Genomic DNA, 19,732 nt, shown 5'->3' with positions numbered 1-19,732 from the left:
TTGTGGTTAATTGAGGGACCCTCCACGTCTGGACCACCGAAAGCATCTAATTACGCTGTTGCTTGCAGAGGACACTATTCTCGAGCTCAAGTCTGCTGAGGACAATATGAAGTGGAACTGCTCAGAAACTTGCCTTGAAAGAAGCTTTATCTTTTATTTAGAGACAGAAAGCAACAAAAGGAACAAGAAGAGCAACAAAAAACAGCCATCATTCTAAAGAGTACAAATATGGCTCAACAGATTTCTACAGACAGTTCAGCTTATGTCCCCTGGGAATATAATGAGGATATGTTCACTGTTGGGAGCAGTGGTGCATTCAAGAAAGGTTGAGATTAAGAGATGGTGTAATGAGGAGAACAGGAAGGGAGAATGATGCTGGGAGGGCAGAAAGAAAACTGTGTGACTAATGTCGAAACAGCTCCAGAGAATAACACGGTGGGAGTCAATGGGAGGGAGGAAGGGTTAATTCTTATGCGCATTACAAACCCCCGTCACACCCCACTGTTAACCTTCCAAGGCACAGCTCTAGTGTGCATATTGTATGTGTGTGTGTGTGTGTGTGTGTGTGTGTGTGTGTGTGTGTGTGTGTGTGTGTGTGTGTGAAAGAGAGAGCGTGTGTGTACATAGATTTGAGGCGGCTTCTATCCAAAGCTCCTAAAAAAGCTTGTCCTTAACCATGCAGTTTCATTTACCCCCTATAGAGGAACTAAGCATGTTCTTTAAAGGCTGTATAGATGTAGAAGGAGGGCATGAATGAGAGCGAGCAAGCTTGGAGGGAGCATGTGTAGGTGTATGTGCGTGGGCGGACCTGTCTTTTACTGTGGGAACCAACTTTCAGGAATGCACCTGATCATTTCCTCAAACTCTTCCCTTGATAACAAGATAACAAGTACTGTTAACACTGAAAACAATGTTTAACATAACTGAAATGCAAAACAAATGCACTTTTAAAGAGTTTATTCACCCAAACTATTAAAAAAAAAATAAAACACATTTCCTCACTTGCCACTGGTGGTATCTAGCCATGCAGAGAGTCTAGATCTTATTGTTATTTATTTACCCAGGATTTGAGCTACCCACCTCAGAGATTTCTGCCGCCTCCTTAATTTTTACAGAAACAGTGTCCCTGTTCTTAACTTTAGAAATAGTATTAGAAAAAAAAGGCTAAGCGCCAACAGCCATGCCTGTGGCTCTGTAGGACTTGGGCAAAGTGGTGGCTTGAGCTAAATGCTAATGTTAGCATGCTAATGTACAAATTGACAATGCCAACATGCTAATGTTTAGAATGCATAATGCTTTCCATGTTATCCATCTTAGTTTAAGACAGCATTAAACAATAAGTATAGCTGGGTTTGATGGGATGTCATTAGTTTTGCAGGAATTTGTTGATAAACCAAGACTCATTGATGGCACTAGATGAAATGTCAAGCGATCACTGAAATTATTCCAATTGATCCTGTGGGGAACATAAATGTGTGCAACAAATTTCACCGCAATCTATCCAGTAGTTTTCATTTCACTCAAAACCACAAATATGAATGTGAATGTGATTCTAGACATAAAGTCAGAGAATCACCAAAGTCAGCAGGATACATGCTCTGGGGACCATGAATGTATCTACAAACCCTCTTTCAAATCCATCAAACAGTTGTTGAGATATTTCAGCCTGGATCTAAGTAGTGGGCTGACCAACCACCACTGTCTTCCACGGTGGCTCTTTCAAAGTCTTAAAAGCAAAGGTTTGTTGACTGAATGATGTCACTCTATATGGTTTATATCTACGCTTGTTGGTTTAGCATTATGTTCACCATCAGTTTTTGTCTTCAGGTCATGTCCTCCTTTTTAACTCTTCTATAGGTCAGATGGGATTATATCATATTAAAATAAAACAAAGTCAATACAATAAACATCTCCAGGAAGAGCAGGATTGGTCTCTTTCCTTTCAAGGAAATGGGGTGAAATCGGTCAAGTTAGCAGAAGTCGTGACACTTTAACCTCTGTGCGTTAAGAAGCTGAGTCCACGCACACACTCTGTTCATTTCCTTTGCACGCTCATATTGTTGACATGGTAACACATCCCTCTGAACTATGTGGGGGTCCTCCACATGCGCACACACATACACACCATGGCCATCCTAACCCCCCACATCCACATAACCTTGTCCTTGCAGTCTGCTGACCAAGTGCCTGAGTTCTCTTATTCTTTTTCAACCCTGCCATAAGAGGAAGCCAGGGATTAGCGAGGATTAGGCCATAGCGTCTCCATAGAGATTTACCAAGTCTCAGTGGGGGGGGGGGGTCCAGGCAACACTAACTATGGCAGTGGTTTTGCCGTTTCGTTGGGTGAAGTTGAATGACATGGTGGCCTTCCAGAGAGAGAGTATTGTCATATTGGGAATATATATATATATATATATATATATATATGCTGTAGAAGTTCAGTGAAACAACAAGAAAGCAGAAGACAGACTGACTTTCCCAAACTTTTCTTTCATTCCAAAGCAGGATGTGGGAAAAATCTGTCCGAGGGATGTAAGTGTAGTTCCCAAGCTCCGATCCAGAACACGTGTTTGTTGCTCAACATCAGTACGTTTCACAATAATGAAATGGCCCGTAGTCAAACTAAACATATCCTTGACATAAGTCAAGCATTCCTGTAACAACTGACTGCAGTTAGCTTGGACATTAACACTAGTGTTTGTGTGTAGCAGACAGAGGGAGACATGGACAGAAAAAGAGAGTGACGAAAAGAAAAGTAGTACAGCAAATATTTTCTTTAGCAACAGTGAAAGTCACCGAGGATGAACTGACAATTACGAGAAAGGCTTATTGACCTTTCCTTGTTTGTTTGGACTAAAAGAAAAATATGTACTGTAAAGATAGGGAATTAAGTAGGTTAATAATGAAACTGTGTGACTCAAACAATCTCAGCAAACAAAAGAGAATAAAAAAGGTACATAATGACATTGTTCACTAAACAGGAGGTATCAGGGGGGTTCCAGGACTGCAAATCCCCCTGTAGCCCCATATGCTACTCTCTGTTAAATCTTTTAATGTGTTTGTGTATTTGTGTGTGTACGCCTCTATATGTGTATATGTGTGCATGTGTGTGTATGTGTGTGGGGGGGTGTATTTGTGCCACTTTAGCAGACAAACAGATTAATGACATTATTGTTTATCAGAGGCGTCCTGCTGTTACAGATCCCTGAGAAAAATAGCCAGGCAGATAAACAATATACTACGATATACCAGATATCAACTAAATTCAATTATCCTATATTTTAAGTATGGTTTTCATGTCTTGTCAACTCAAAATGGAACTGAAATGTCTCTCAAACTGCATTTAGACTACGCTACAGAAAGTAAAGTAATCTCCATGTGACTGTTCATATATGCTCATGTGATCATGGTGAATGGCTGTGAGTGTTTGTGTGTGTGTGTGTGTTCTCCATGGGTGTTCTCTCCAGTGTTTTGCCCACACGTGCTGGAACAAAGAAAAAGCGCACTCCTCCACTCAGTCAAGTTCCCCTCATAATGACAGGAAAAGTAATTGATTACACGCCGCACTGAGCAGATAGAGCCAAAGGAGTGCCGCACAGAGCCGGAGGGGCCCAGAGAAGAGCAGGTAGTGGATGACAAGAACAACACACGCCCCATCACCCCACTGAACCCCACCTCAATCTGCCTCTCATCAACTTTTCATGTGAATCGTCTCTGACACATAATGTCATACAGACACAAAGAAAGACATGGGACAGGGAGAAATCTTGATGCAGTAATTTACATTTTTGTGATACCATGCAGTGGAGAAAGAGAACCTTTTTTTATTCTTCTTAAAGGACCATACCAGTTGTTTTTTTGTTGTTGCCGCTTTTACTTCCTTTACTACAAATCATCCTACAGACCATTTTCCAATACATGCTGTAGCTTTCCTGATTTGAAATATGTCTTTTATTACTTTTCAGGAAACTATTTATCTCCGTATGGTATCAAAGTAAACAGGCTGACTCTTCTCGTGTAATCCTTCAGAGTAAACATCAAGTTTGCATTCATTTGTTTGTCATATTTTCATTATTGTTACATAGTAATACAATCTAAGTCCAGATTAATTTAAAAAAGCCTGTTTTCTTGTGGCGGTAGCTCACCTGGAGTCCATACCCCAGCAGCGTGGTTTCTAATCCTACCCGGGCCCTTTGCTGCATGTCATCCTTCTCTCTCCCCTGCCTTTCTGGTCTCTCTCTATTATTACTATTAAATAAAGTGAAAATCGCCAAAAAATAAAAAAAATCACCTTTAGGAAAAACCTCACCACAACTATTTAACTTACATTAAAAATTAATGAAGACTTCATATTTACTGTGATGCATTATACAGCTTTCAAGAACATGCCAATTAAGGTTAGGCGACCGTCTCCATTTTCATCTCGTCTGATCATGGCTACTTGAGATCACTATTCGCCATCTGATCGCCAGGGGGCGGTGTTACGCTGCAGCAAGTCAGTCAAATGCCAGGATGGAAGAAAGCTTTAAGAGAAACCACCAGAAACATCTGTAAATGCACAGTGCAGTGTTTCCCACAAAATTACAGTGTTACTGTGGCGCTGTGCGCGTGCGGCGGTGAGGAGGAGGGTGCAACTTCTTTGAAAGTGGCTCTCCGACATTGACAGCATTGTGTTAAGAAAATAGATAGATAACTTCTCAGAGTTAACCTGAATGCATTAGTTTTTCTATAAACACACGGTGAGCCAGCAGAGGTGCTGAGTGAATCTATGATTTTACTCATATTAATGAATACTCAATGAATGGGAAACACTGCAGTGTGGTGCAGATTCTAGAGACTGTTTTTATGTCACCTTAGTTCTGATAGTGAGTTAGTTATCGTTGATAAGCAATCCAATCGCCAATCGGAACAAGCCTAATGCCAATTGATTTTCATAACATGGAACCAATAGACTAAACATGCAGAAATACTGGTAGACACCCCCCCCCCCCAAATGAGCATGAGCCCATTTTGATCTCAGCCCATGTTGTGACTATGTCTAGGTCAGGGGGAGAGTGCTGTGCTGTTTTTTTGGGAGGGGGTCTGTAACTGGACCGCGGTATGAGTCATAGTGTAAAGATCTGGCTCTTAGCAAGAGGGAAGCCCTGGCTGTGTCCACAGAGGATCACATCAGGAGGAGGTGTGTGTGTGTGTTTGTGTGTCTCAGTGTGAGGGAGGGAGAAAGAGAGAGTGTGAGTGAGTGGATCCATCACCTGTAACGTAAATCAGATCCAGATGTGGGAAGAGGAATTCATTAATCAGATGTGTCAGGCTGCATTAGGTTCTGTGTGTGTGTTTGTGCTTGTGCATACGCGCTGGTGTGTGTGTAAGAGGTTCCAGTTTTTGGCCAGTAGATGGGGTCATAGTACAGCAGGATTGAGCTTGACCTGAAAGAAATAACACTGCTCTCTACACCCAACCACACACGCACACACACACACACACACACCTCCTCCTGATGTGATCCTCAGTGGACACAGCCAGGGCTAGCCATCAGTTAAGGGGCGGATAATGACATCCGTCTTAATCACACCAAACATTTAGTGGCAGGCAGGAGGTTGAAGTAACTGAAATCAAAGTTTATTCCAGGCATCTTTTGTGTTCAAAACAGATTGCTTCTCTATTTAAACATTCCTCTTTCTGTTTCAGTTCCCTGTACTGACTCTAAGAGCAACCAACTCACTTCTGCTTTTCTAGAAAGCAGACGGCACAAAGTCAAAACACTTAAACCAGCTGACTCTAGCAAGTCACAGGGAGTGTGTGTGTGTGTGTGTTTGTCCAAAACAAATGTTTTCATAATTCAGACATTTAGTGCAGCGAACTAGCTTGTCTCGTAACCATGGAGACTGTGCGTTTACTAATGGGAGGTCGCTGAGGACAGGAGCTCTTCCATCCAGAAACAAAAAGCGTCTGCGCCCAGCAGGGCGGAAAACAAGCCACACGCCCATCCAATTTCCGGCACGTGTGTATGTGCACGTCGAGCCCATTATCACCGCTCGAACAATAACAATAGCAATCAATACGGGCTATCAAGGCCCAGATGAGGCTCAGACATGTACTATAAGTAGCCCTTATGATTTGTGTAGGTTTACTTTCCCTTCCTGAGCATGACATCTTTTGCCCATGTATATTTCAAGATGCTCCCAATTACCTTCCTTCATACATTCACACACTCAACAAGACTGACAAGTGTTGATCTGAAGAGAAACAAGCTAATGACAAAGCATAGCATTTATCCTGTTGTGCTTTGTGGTGTTAGCACTTCTCTACACAGTGGACAGCTTGCTTGTCTCTATTATGAAAATGTGTACTGTTTGTGTCAATCAAAGGCATCCAAACTTTTGGAAGCGGGAGGAACATGGAAGGTGTGATAGATGTGAGGTGATACAGTTCCAACTGGTTACAAATGGAGGTTGTTGAGGGATACAGATTGTACACTGTCCTATGAACACTTATTTAAAGTTTCACTCATCATTTTTTAGTCACTAGGAGGCAGAAAAACTGCCAAACGGCAATATACTCGTAGCCCTGACATTGTATAACCATATAAAGTTGTTATAGCTATCATTTTAAAACAAATGCCTTCTTAAACTGGAATTATGCTTCTGTGGGCTACACATAAGCGCAGATATATGGAATGTTAGGATGTTTGCATGTTTCTTTTATAGTTGTACCGACGGAAGGTATGACATACGTGTCAACTAGGAAGCAGGGTCATACGTAGCAAACCCCAAGGTAAAGAAAATGTAGAAGAAACTGAAATTAATTTCACCCCAGTGACAGTGTAAACAAACAACTACATCTGTGAAAGAATTTGGATTTATCAACATAAATGGTGTTCCTATGTGTCTGGCCTAGTATGTCTGTTTATCTCCACCAACTCCTAAGAAAAACATCTGGGTCTTTAGCTTGCTAGGGTTTCTTCACCTGTTTTTTGCAAACGTTGATTCATTGATTGGCTGATTAATGCAGATTTAAGTCCTAACCTAACCTCTAAAACACCTCATTATTGTTTACGTTCACACACAATTTAGGGAATTTCCTCCTCATCGTCCCTCTTTCCGCTGCTTCCCGGTGAGGATGATGTGTGTGAGTGAGAGTGTGGGGTACTCATCAGAAAAGCAGAGGCCCAGGGTAGAAAAGCACAGGATAAGTGACACAAGGGGTCCTGACTCTCTCACTGTGTGTGTGAGCGTATGGGGTCTGGGTGTCAGGCAGGTAACAGTTAACTTATGTACGTATATGAATGTGGGTCATGCCTATACACTATAACTGAAGTGAGTCACAGTGAAACCCACTATGAGTCAAATCCTGCTCACCCATATATAGGTTAATGGACACATTCCAATATTTTAGGACACTGTTTCCTCACAATATAACAGAACAAAGAGATGAGGACTACATAACCCAAACAAAGAACTTGTGTGTGTTTGTGACGGATAATGTATGTGGGGAAATCCTATGTATTATATATACTGGGATGAGATATGGTAGTGTAGCGTGACCTCTGTATGACAGGGGAAGTGCCTCCATGTATAATGGATGAGTATGTGTAATAAATTATGAGATGGGGGAGTAATCCAGCATGCTTCTACTTCATGTTGATAGAGTGGAAAGCAGCAAGGAAAGAGGAAACAGCAGCACTTGCCTGCCCTCTAGTGGTAAAGCAGCAGGAGCCGCACCACAGCACACACTCGAAATGACCATATAAATTGTTCAATGAAAACCAAAATGAAAAGTTGATAAAGATGTTAGTAAATGAACAAAAAAACATTTTAATAATAGATCAATTGTTTAACAAATGTGAGGATTTGCTGCTTTTCTCTGTTTTCTATAACAGTAAATTGACTTTCTTTTGCTTGGGTTTTGGAGTGTTGGTAGGGTAAAACAAACAGCTTAAAGATGATTTCACTATTTGTGGACGTTTTATAGAATTAACGTTTTTTTTATTTGTATTCATGTTCACAATATTCCACCCCTTGCCTAACTCTTGCCTAGTGGATCTTTAAAGATGACAAATACATTTACTTTAAAGGGGCATTATGGAGTTTCCAGCGGCCACTAGCAGTGCGGTTTTAAGATTGCTACCAGGCATGTGCCCGTGAGCGTGGTCGCTTGAACTCATGAGCGAGCATAATCCGAAACACAACCGCTTTTCATACAGAAATCATACAATAAATGCAGGAACACCAGCATGCAGGCTGTGGCTTTTCACTCAGACATGTTCAGGCTCTGTTACTTCAGCGTTCCCGTCTGACAGGCAGATCAACACCGGCTCCGTAGAATTATTTCATTCAGCGCATCCAGCCACATATTGGCATAATCCTCCCGTAAAAAAGGCGACAGCGGCTATAGACAGGCAGGGAGACAACTTCACACAATATACTGGAAACTCAGGTAAACCTCTACTGCAACGTTACAGTAATAGTTTTATCAGCTGCAGGTTGAACTAATCCATGCTGGTTACATGATCACGGTACATTTACTGCATTTAGCCGACATGCTACATCGTTAGCTCGCCTGGTGCTTTCAGTAACTAATGTATCTTTCACCGGAGGCTTAGCAATGTCAGCACAGCTAAATGTTTTGGATGATAACGAAACGGTTAGTGAGCTGGACTGAATATTATAACGAGATTGTGTCAAACTTTATAATAATAAGACCGCAGTAAGTAACTTTACTGAAGTGTTAGTGCATGGCTCTTCCTCTGGGTTGTTGTGGCTGTGAAGTTGCAGTATTGTATATTATGTGGGTCACGGTTGTTACAATCACGGAGAGGTGGACAAGCAATGTAATGTAATGAGTATTGGTAAAACCATAATAAACCTAAACTGAACATTACAAAGCAAACAGCAGCAGGTCCAAGCTACTGTAGCGTTAGCGCGCACAGAGCTGAATCCGAGCAGAATAGTGGCTGATGCAAGCAACGGAGAAAGCAGTGTGAGTTTTGAGCCCATTGACAATAAGGCAATGAAAATTTGATTTATTAAAATCAAAAACTTACATATAGTCCCTTTAAAATCTTAATTAACTCAGTCACAGTTTTTATCAGTTTTTTTGATTTAAAAAAAAACAACTGCATTTTCCTTTTTTCTGTCTGTCTGTTAGCCTGTCAGTCACTCTCTCTCTTTCTCAATTGCTTTCCTTTAGCCAGCCAACGAATGTTGCCTTTTGTCTTGCCTCCTCACACAAAGCACAATATAAACCTGTACAACCACTAATTGGAGGCCGTGGCCAGATACACAATAACGCTACAGGGACCTGAACTGTGTTGCAATTGATTTCCTGGTGACTGGGGGTGCATTTTTGTGGTTACCATGGAGATGTCAAGCTGAGGCCAGTGGAGGAATTTTTTAAGTTTGGCTGAGCTCCACAACTTAACACACACACACACACACACACACACACACACACACACACACGCTGCCAGAATCATAGTTTACAATGAGATAATGTGTTTTTCTTCGCTATGCTTAGAGTTGGTCAGTGAAACATGATGCTGTGTGTGCAAGTGAGTTAAATTTGTTGTGTCATAAGTCCTCATATTGGGACACGGGCTGCAAGTTATCCAAAACTAACCAAGGAAGTCAAGGGAACACAGTTTAGATCATTCTTCCATAGATCTCTGAATTTAATTTCTTCTATTTGTCTATTGATGGGAAACTTAATTCATCAAAGTCCTTCTTCTCGATTTGTCGTCAAGTCACAAGGGAATGTTTCGATTTATTGAATAACAATTAAAAAACACTAAGAGCAGCTACGAACATGCTCTCTCTCGTGACCTGTCCCTTCTGATAGTTGTCAAAGAAAAGCAGTGTTCACATACTGTAGGCACAGCACGCAATCTTTTTGGATCATCATGTTGCTGTCATCAATAACACCCGGTCACACCAACATGATTGGGATTATTCCTCTCTAGTCTGTTTGATAGCAGATAACAAATAAAATGAGAGACTCTCTTTCTAGGAAAGAGGCCTCAGGCCACGTGGAGACAGCCAGCTGTGTTTGTGAAATGAACAGAAAAGTGTGTGTGTGTGATGTGAGAAAAAATACCTTCGAAGAATTTGCAATTAAAGGAGAGAACAAAGCTTCAAAAACATACCGCACCTGGGTAACAACCACTACACAACACAGAAAAACACGCCTGATGAACATTACTGATAAGCCAAGCTGAAATAGTTCTGGTTTAGTTTTCCGATGTGATTTCAGCATTAAATCTTTGATCCAAGAACTCCGTGGCTAGTTAAAAACAAAACTCACTCTGACCTAGACAGCTCTGACTGATCCTACATTGGCTAGGCAGAATAAGTTACCGATTTTCCAAAGACATCTGCATTCTAGCTCTGCCAGGGGGCTCCGGTGAGCCAACGCTGCGAGGGGTCCTCCACATGGAAGCCTGCTGGCAAAGCCGGCAGGTTCACAGCTGAATTGGACAGGATGATCTCTGCAAGGGGGCTCGATGACTGTGACATCATTCCCGGACTCTGCCAGAGGGCTGTTTTCTGACTATGGCAGAGCCAGCTACATCAGGGGAGCTACAGCTGCCAGTGTCAAGGCATAGACCATGAGGGGGACTTCTGATGTATTATAGAGCGGCTGATCAAGGCTTGTTATGCTTGTAAACCACTAACTAGAGGTCAGACTGCAGCTGTGGGGTTGTAACAGTTGGCAGGTGGCGGGATTCACATCGCAAGCAATGCTAAAGTAATGAGATACTAGTGTACCGGTTCCTGCAGCCTGCAGCGTCATGAGGTCATAAGATATTCTTTATACTGCTGGGGTTTGTGAAGCAGGGGAAAAACACAACTTACCCATTCCCCAGATCATCAATATCATCATCATCATCCTCTTCATCATCCTCGTCTGGGCTCTTCCTGTCGAGGTTGCTGTTGCTGAGGTAATCTCCCTTCAGGAGGGCCGGATCCGAGTCGTCCAGTGCTTCGATGAGCTGGATACGAGATGTGTGGCTGATCCGGAGGGGGACGTCTAACTGGGTGTTACCTGTGGACGGAGCGTCACCGGCCTGTAGACGGGGGCTGGCTTGACCCTGGCGCCACGAAAGCGGAGAGGAGCGATTTGATAGACTGGAAATCGAGAACGCAGCAGCTTCGTCGCTGTCGTAGCACATGGTCCCCTCCACACAGCTGTGGAATGAGAAAGAGGACACGTTTTAGGTGGTCAAAATAACAAATACTGCGCTACCTGTGCATGTGTGCGTTTTCATGTTTTTTTCCTGTCAGCAAACATGCCTTTATGTCCCTCAGCGCTCTGCTTGAAACTGCATGGCAATGTCACATTCTACGGGGCGCATATTTGTGTGACTCTACAAATATCAGCATCACTAGCGTCACAATATCATGCATTGCCTGTGCTAAAGCAGCACAGCACATCACCGCTTAGTGTCTGGGGTGAGAATGATGAACATTAGCATATTAAAAGTCACTGGCTCTCAAACTGTGTGACAGTGCGTGCATTTGACTGCTACATTAAAATTAATCTTGTCTGCGGGATACAGAATCATCTCCACCAAAACCATCAATGGACACATTTTCACACGAAATGCTTAACTGCTGACATAAAAAACAGGCACGAAAGAAGTCGAGAGGGGATGACAGAGAGGATGCCACACATCTTGTTAGAATGGATTTTCAAAGGCTTTCTGCTTTTTATGCATACAGTATATATCAGGGAAAATATGTGTAGACAAAACAATTTGCTGGCTCACCAGTCCATTTGTTTAATTCATGCAAATCTCACGCTCTAAACACTTCTTTTTCACAGGAAATATGACATCTTGTTTGCACAGGAAACGTCTATGGACAGCCTGTAGGCCTCAAAGCAGAATATGTCTTCGGGGACGGCGGGGAGCGATTCAAGGTTATTACGGTACGATAAAAAGTATGAATGGCAAATGTATTCCAGCAGGGAACCATCTGCTGATTTGCTTTTCATGTAGGGAGCTCCCACTGTGAGACCGAGAGAGGATGGCAGGAGACGCATGGACAGGCAGACAAGAGGGGAAGCTCTCAAGGACAACGCAATCAGAATCAGTCAACGAAAGACGCAACGCAGAGGAAGGAGTAGGACACACAAACGCTCCCACACACTTGATCATAGCATTATCGCATGTCTTGTCGTGCGTATGACTATGAGTCGTGAGTGTGCATTGGCAGGGTCGGCTTTGAAGTCAGCTTTCAGCTAATCCCGCTTCAGTTCCGTATTAACCAACGCAGAGGGAGAGCAGAGCAGGCGGAACATGACAAACTAATGGCTACTGGTCTATCAGGAATACTGATATTGATCTGAGAGCCCACAGGCAGTTACGTACCACACCCCAACACACTGTTAGCAATGTCAATAAGACTCTGCCCATCTCAACTGCTTTCTTTTATTTACTTGGCTTGTTTGTTTTGTTTGTCTTTTCTTTTTGCTTCCATTGTACAATCCTACCCAGTCCTGTGTGTGTGTGTGTGTGTGTGTGTGTGTGTGTGTGTGTGTGTGTGTGTGTGTGGCTGACCTGTGGCTGAGCTGCACCCCTCTCAGGCTGGTCATGGTTTCCTCCAGGTTCTGTCGAAGGTCCAGAACATTTTGCACGGTCCTCTTCCTCTGGGACTCCGGGTCTGCAGGGGGGGGTGTATACACACATGCGTGCACACAAACACACACACACACACACACACACAGAGGGATATTTTTAGAGATGGAATGCCATATTAGTATATATTAGACACAAACACTGCCTACTTGTTCAAACATTTACAAATATATATATATGCAAATGCACGTGGAGTTAATAATAACAAATACACTATGAAATATGGGCAAATATGAGTTAATAAATGAGGGTCATGGTTTTATCCTCTATTGGGTGTGCTTGCAACTAACCATGCAGACAGACAATCATATACTCTACTGCTAAACATATTATGTTCAGTCCCTGCACCGAGTCACCAAAATCTAGGATTACAACTAATCATGTAAACAAAGCCTGAAACATAAATCTGCAACAGGGGAACAGGCTACAATAATGAAACTAGAGAATCTCACAAGAAAAACATATGACAGAGGTAATAGTGGCAGTGTACGCGCAGTTGTTTTTCCAGATGGCAGTGGGGCAAACTAAATTAAATATGATGGCATTCAGACGGACAAAACAACAGAGAGAGAGATCATTAAGACTATACAGGTCTTATCCTCCTTTCTCTGTCTGCCTGGGTCCCTCTTTCCCTCCATCCACCCTCTGTCACAATGCCCCTGTGCCTGCTCATTGCACTGTGCCCCTTTGCCCCCTGCTCTCTCCACAGCAGAATAAACCGCAAGCCTTTCTCATTTAAACCCACCAGGGGACACGTTGGCATTTGTTTCGCCCCTATCCTAATATGCTGTAATCTGCTCAGATCGGGCTACGTAGAATCATGCTGGGCCATCCAGCCAGACTGCAGTTTCATACGTGTGTGTGTGTGTGTGTGTGTGTGTGTGTGTGTGTGTTTAGACAGCTCCTCCAGAGGGCTGAAAGACTGGATGTAATCACAACACCCAAATGGCTCAACCACTTAGTGATACAGACACCCTGTTTTCATGCTGAGGAACAAACAGTTGCCTGCCATTGTATTTATGTGTGATGGGGGGGGGGTGTCGATAAAAGAGTTGGTGGTAAGATATGGGACAGTCTGTTCACCCCTGAGGTTCAGTTCAATAGACCATTAGAACTGGCCAGCTGACTCCCAAATGAGCACAGCAAGAGATTTACTATAACCTAGGGACAGGGTAAGACTAAAATATAAATTCTAAAATAAAAGTGTACTTTTACAACCATGACTGTGTTACAAAGTCATTCTTGTCAAACGAATACAAAATATTTGTTTTTAAAATTGCAAGAAAAACAGTAAACAGGGTGTAGCTATGTGCACCACTTGGGTCTAAACACCATTAGATGGATTGTTGTGTAATTGTGTACAGATATTCTCTGTCAAATGAATCCTAATGACTTTAGTGATCCCTGACATTTCCCTGTATCGCAGCCGTTCTCAAAGTGGGGTCCTTGAGGGGGTTCCAGGGAGTCCCCAGCAAGAAGGGCAATACTTTATTATATAATTCCATCCATAAGTAACATAATGGCAGAAGGTATGACTACTTGGGTCATGAGTTTTATACACTTTCTGTAATAAAACATCAAAAAGCAAAAATCCTGTCAGTTGGGCGACCCTGGGACAAAATCTTTCAAATGGGGGGCCGTAGTCTAATTTAGGAGTCCTTGATGTGAAGAGGTTTTCTCCAGCGCCACCAGCAGATTGACAGTGAAATATCTTGACAGCTATTAGAAAGATGACCATGGAATTATGGTGCCCAGAAGATGAATCCTCATGACTGGTGATCCCCTGGTTTTTCCTCTAGTTCCACCATGAGCTTTTTTTATTTTTATTTTTTTACCTTTATTTATTCAGGGAGCTTCACTGAGAGCAACCTCTCATTTGCAGGAAGGCCCTGATCACATTCACACTGTTACACATTCACACCTGGAAGCTGCCCAGTACAACCGCAGCCTGGTCTGCTGGTCCACTGGATCTGTTAGGGTTATGGGCCTTGCTCAAGGGCACCTCAGTGGTGGTTAATGAGGGAGGGCTTGGTTTACAAACTTTTACTTTTACTTTCCACACCCAGATTTTATCCTTCACGTGTGGTTTTAAGTGAAATGTCACAGCAACTTTTTGATGGATTTCTATGTATGAAAATGCGTCCACATGTTTACTTTGGTATTCCCGTAACTTTTCTAGTGCCATCATCAGGTCAAAATTTCATTTTGTCGAATGCTTTGATTTATGACCTGCAAAAATATAATGAAATTCCCATCAGCCTCAGCTGTGCTTTGTGTTTTGTGCTCATCAGCAAATGATAGCATGTAAACACACTTACTTAAGATAGGGAACATAGTAATTGTGAGAGCATGTTAATGACAAATCTCTCAACAACATATAGTGAAGAAATCTACACCACCACAAACAACACACAAACTCACCCCGTTCCCACCACCCCTCCTATGAGTCAGTCCAGCTGGCTAGTGTGGAGGTGAAGGGGGAGAGGCCATTCTAATGAGCGAGGAGGGCAAATCATGAGCTGCCAGAGGTGTCAATCTCAACAACAATTGCAGACTAAACACTGTGCTCATATACACCATATGTATATGCACAGTGGGTCTACTCACATGCACATACTCACTAACACACTGAGGAACACTTACACCAGACCAGATTTATGAAGCTGGATTGATTTTTCCTAAAGAGAACGGCCACATAGACAATTGATTAGGCAGCCCTGGGGACAGGCAGCTCAGTGGAGAGATGAAGTCATTGTGATCCGACTTTCTGACGCTCACACACACACACACACACACATTCAGACAGTGCAAATGCTTCATAACAAAAAATATCTACAAAAATAGAACTACTTTGTTCTGCTAGAGGTGCTCACATGGAAGGTAGCGGAGCATAGTATGGAAAATCAAGCAAAAAAGAGACACTTTTCAGCTTTAAAATGTTACACTTTTGTAATCTGTTCATACAAAGGTTTAGAAGGAACAAAGGATCCCGAAAATATTCAAACACAGACAAAGTCTGGCACACACTCAGGCACACGCACACACATGCAGCCTTTAATTGGGGAATTTTAATTACCCTAAACGTGAGCTTTGTTTAACATTGGCGTCAAATTGATTAGATACGGTCTGCATGATTGTGCATTTGCCGGTGTGTATGTATGTGCGTGTGGAGTGCACGTCTGTAAAAGACTTCCTGCCCTGCCTCTGCCCTGGCCCCGGTGGTCCCAGCTGGCATGGGGAGGGGGTGTGGTGGTAGGGGAATTAGGGATGCAAATATCCCTGTCAGCCGTGGCAGCTCCCCAGGGGTGCAGATGAATTACACTGATCTGGTTCAAACTGAGTGTGTGTACACGTGCTTGTGTGTATGTATGAACTGGGATGGTGCACTCCACCTGCCCCTTCTCAATAGACTAGTGAACACACACTCCAGCTCTGAAGAGGCTGTGAAACTAGCTGAGGAGCCATTCATAATGGCCCACTCTGGAAATGAGAGTCAGCAAGTGAGAGGTAGAGTGTTATTTTAAGTGCAATGCATGTAATGCATGTGCCGGACAACCTCTGCATCCTAAAGCGGGTCTGCTCTCAGACAAAACAAAGAGACGGAGATACTTAAAGTAAAATAGAAAGTTGGATGTGTAAAGGATGAAAGAAAGAAGCCATTTTATTTTATTGTAAAATATTCTGCCTACCACATGACGACAAGAGTACAGATGGCGAGACAAAACAAATCTAAAGAAAAGCGCTGCCCTTTTCTGTGTGTGCTCTGGTTACAAGCCCATTAAACAGAGTTGCTAGCCTTTGAATTAACAGCAACGTTACAGAGCTACAGATGTTTATGTGGTGCTCAAGATTGATGGTCAAATGCAGGACGTAAGTAAGTCTGAAAAATGCTGAGGGAAAATAAATAAGGGAGCCAAACTGCTGTGCACTTGGTTTCCTCTGTTTGGTCACTTCTCTCCATTAGAAAGAGAGAGAAAAAAACTCCCCAAAGACACACTAATGGCTTGGTCCTTGCAGGAGTAGTCTGCCATTGTGTGTGTATGGTTGTGCATGTGTTTGTGCATCCTTCTTTGACAAGTGTGTTTCAGTGTAGTGGTTGTAAATGCGTGTTCATGCCCGCACATAAGTGTGCATCTTTACCAGCAAGAGTCTCGGATTTTTAGAATACGAATGAACGGTTTGAGAAATGGCTCCTGTTTCTATTTTTTCCTTCTTTCCCTCCGGAGTTCATTTGTCCCTGTCCTGTCCACGTGTGTGTGCACATATGTTAGTGTCACCGTAACACTCCTTGGGCTACAGTACCCTTATCGCATAATAGATGTGTGTGGTTGAGCATCGCTGCTCCCACATCATGAAACGGCTGTACCTCCAGTGATGTGTGCAAGTCTTTAAAATAACCATACACTTCCAAAAGCGGCTACTTGTCTGCAACAAAGACAATCATTTACAGCATTCCTGACAAACACGCACGCAAACAGGATGCTTGTAAAACCTTTGTGGTTTTTGTTATTGTTTGAGTTTTTACGTCTTTTTGAGAAGGTTTCTTAAGGGCATGGCATGAAAAAATTAGAAGGTGAGACAAAGGAAGAGTATGTGATAGAGCAGACCTGTCACAATGTGTATATGAACCTGCTAAGCTGCTAAAACGGTTCATTCATTTGTATTTAGTTTAACACAACCATTCAGTAGTACAATATTCCTTGCCTGCTCTCTTTCTGCCCTCTGTCTCCACTCCAGCCTAGCATCACAGCCCTCTGCTGACCTCAGACAGTTTGCAAAACAGGAAGCATTACAACACACAGCCGTTCCTGCACATCTGGACAGGGCCAACAAACACACGCTAAAACACACAAATGTGCATCCACGTACTTGCGCGAGCACGCACGCACACACACACGCACGCACACACACACGCACACACACACACACACACACACAGTCGCACTTGCACAAAAACACATGCACTAAAGTTCATCCGCTTCACCAGGATGTCGCAACAGGATATTAGAGCCCTTGAAGATCCTATCTGACATGGGACGTGAATGGTTAATGAGCATGTTGGAGCACAATATTGCATCTCTGTACAGGCAATCTGAACTGTCGTTTGGTTCAAATGTAACAAATGCCATAGCGGTCTTTCCATGACAGAGCAATTAGTGTGTCAGTGCTCATGTGTGACAAAGAGAAGGTAGTCACTGGTGGTTTGGGTGCAGCTGACTGCGTTGAAACCCATTCAAAATTGGGAACCTTTATATAAGAGTAGATTCCATAACAGAGACAGCGAGGGTGAGCAACACGCTGACTGTCTTAGAAACACAGTTGCAGACATGTGGATAGACAGAATAAAAATATTACAAATACATCCTAGAGCCTCGGTGCAGCATTTAGCACAGAGTTAAAACCTTCAAACTTCTGTGTCTTTTCCTCTGAGCCCAGATCTCCACTACCCCCAAAAACCTGCCACTGAACGTTGTCCCATAAACAAACAAACACACACACACACACACACACACACACACACACTTATTAACACACTTGCCATATCTTCTTAACCACAGCCCTATCTGCTTGGAAGTCAGAGTGCTATCCGCTTAGAGGGGAAGATGAGGGGGCTTTAAATGACTTGCGTGAAGTTTACTTTCTCAGAAAAAAAGGTCGACACCTCACCAAAAAACATCTCACCTTTAGCCCCCCTGGTTAGGCTTCAAAACACATGAAATGTCAAACATCTAGAGCTTTCAGCAGCATCTCTTGCACTCCTTGTGTATGCTTGAAAATGTTCAGCTGGAATCTAAATCAGAGAGAATCTAAATACTGACTAAAACACGCATTCATGCAAACACACACACACACACACTAAATAAACCCAGCAATGAGCCAAAGCAGACCATAATGTGTGGCAATGTTTGGGTGTATTTTTGCTCAAGAGAGTTGTTTCCTGTGGAACTGTATTTTACGACGTGCTTAAACCCAGCTGCAGCTCCGCTCTCACATGTCAGACAGTCTGCACTCTGTGCGCAGTGTCTGCACTGTTAATAAGGTGATGGGTGAGACGGTAGAACTGATGACAGCAAGTTAACACGTATTTTAACTCTTCACTTCTCATTTTACAAAATTTATTATTTTGTCCATTAATCGGGTCAATAAAATAGCACAAAAATGTAAAAAGAAAGGCCAAGGTGATGGCTTCATTTGTCTTGTTTTGTCTGACCAATATTCCAAAACCCACAGATATTCAGTTTACTAATCAGGAATACTGTATACACATGAGAATCTGGAACAACAGAATTTTGGCATTTTTTCTTAAAGTCAATTGATCAAAAACAGTTGCAAAAACGTTGATCTGTCTGTTGATCGAATAATCGGTCATTTCAGCTGTAGGTGACATAATAAGATCTTCTATCACAGCATATGTAATTTTATATTTTAGGGACATGTATCAATGTATTGTATAATTTCAATTGAGAAGCTGTTTATAATATATATTAGCCTGGTATCTGGTGAATCACGTATATTTCACAGTACTTCATCACATTGATACAAAAAATAAAATATGAAAAAAATCTTAAATTAAATTATTGTCATTAAGGTGGCGTTATAAAACCAGAGCTATTGAAACGATAGCTATCTCCAACATTGCCCCACCCTAACTGTATGTTTGCATTTTAGCCTTAAAATGGCGCCCGTGTTTGTTTACCAAACATCTGGGGCTAAGCACAATACTGTTATAACACTCATATGTATGTGTGTGACTATTTTCCTGCCAGCAGCTACCACATGCAGATAGCTACATCAGTAACAATGAGCACTTTTATCGGAGACCTTTCACAATAGGAAAACACAAATAGAACAGAAATAGATGAATACTAAGCATTCCTCATCAGAAGGCGGCCTACATAACTCTCCTTCTCTTCATCTTCCTTTTTCTCTCTCACACACACTAACACGCACAAAGATCTTAAGTATATCACATCTCTCAGTATCTGTTTATAGACTACAGTTATGAGTAAACTATGGCTACACCAGGTTTCTGTTATTGCCTGGTAAGTTTAGAACCAAAGACAGAAACTGACGCACATGACAAATTCATGTATTTTG

General features: G+C 42.5%; 1 protein-coding gene across 6 annotated transcripts in view; it reads right to left on the bottom strand.

Moving 5' to 3' along the window:
* LOC123974535 (neuron navigator 1-like) overlaps positions 1–19,732 on the bottom strand; it is a 100,836-nt gene that overhangs the window by 41,632 nt on the left and 39,472 nt on the right. For all 6 annotated transcript variants that reach the window (XM_046055328.1, XM_046055330.1, XM_046055329.1 and 3 more), the window contains exons 8-9: positions 12,557–12,659; positions 10,851–11,183 (exon numbers count right to left, since the gene is read on the bottom strand). In XM_046055328.1, the coding sequence (XP_045911284.1) occupies positions 10,851–11,183; positions 12,557–12,659 (436 nt within the window). The remainder of the gene's footprint in view (positions 1–10,850; positions 11,184–12,556; positions 12,660–19,732) is intronic.

This window comes from Micropterus dolomieu, linkage group LG08, assembly GCF_021292245.1.
Source record: "Micropterus dolomieu isolate WLL.071019.BEF.003 ecotype Adirondacks linkage group LG08, ASM2129224v1, whole genome shotgun sequence".
In the NCBI taxonomy this organism is placed as follows: domain Eukaryota; kingdom Metazoa; phylum Chordata; class Actinopteri; order Centrarchiformes; family Centrarchidae; genus Micropterus; species Micropterus dolomieu.
This window is presented reverse-complemented; position numbering and strand designations above follow the sequence as displayed.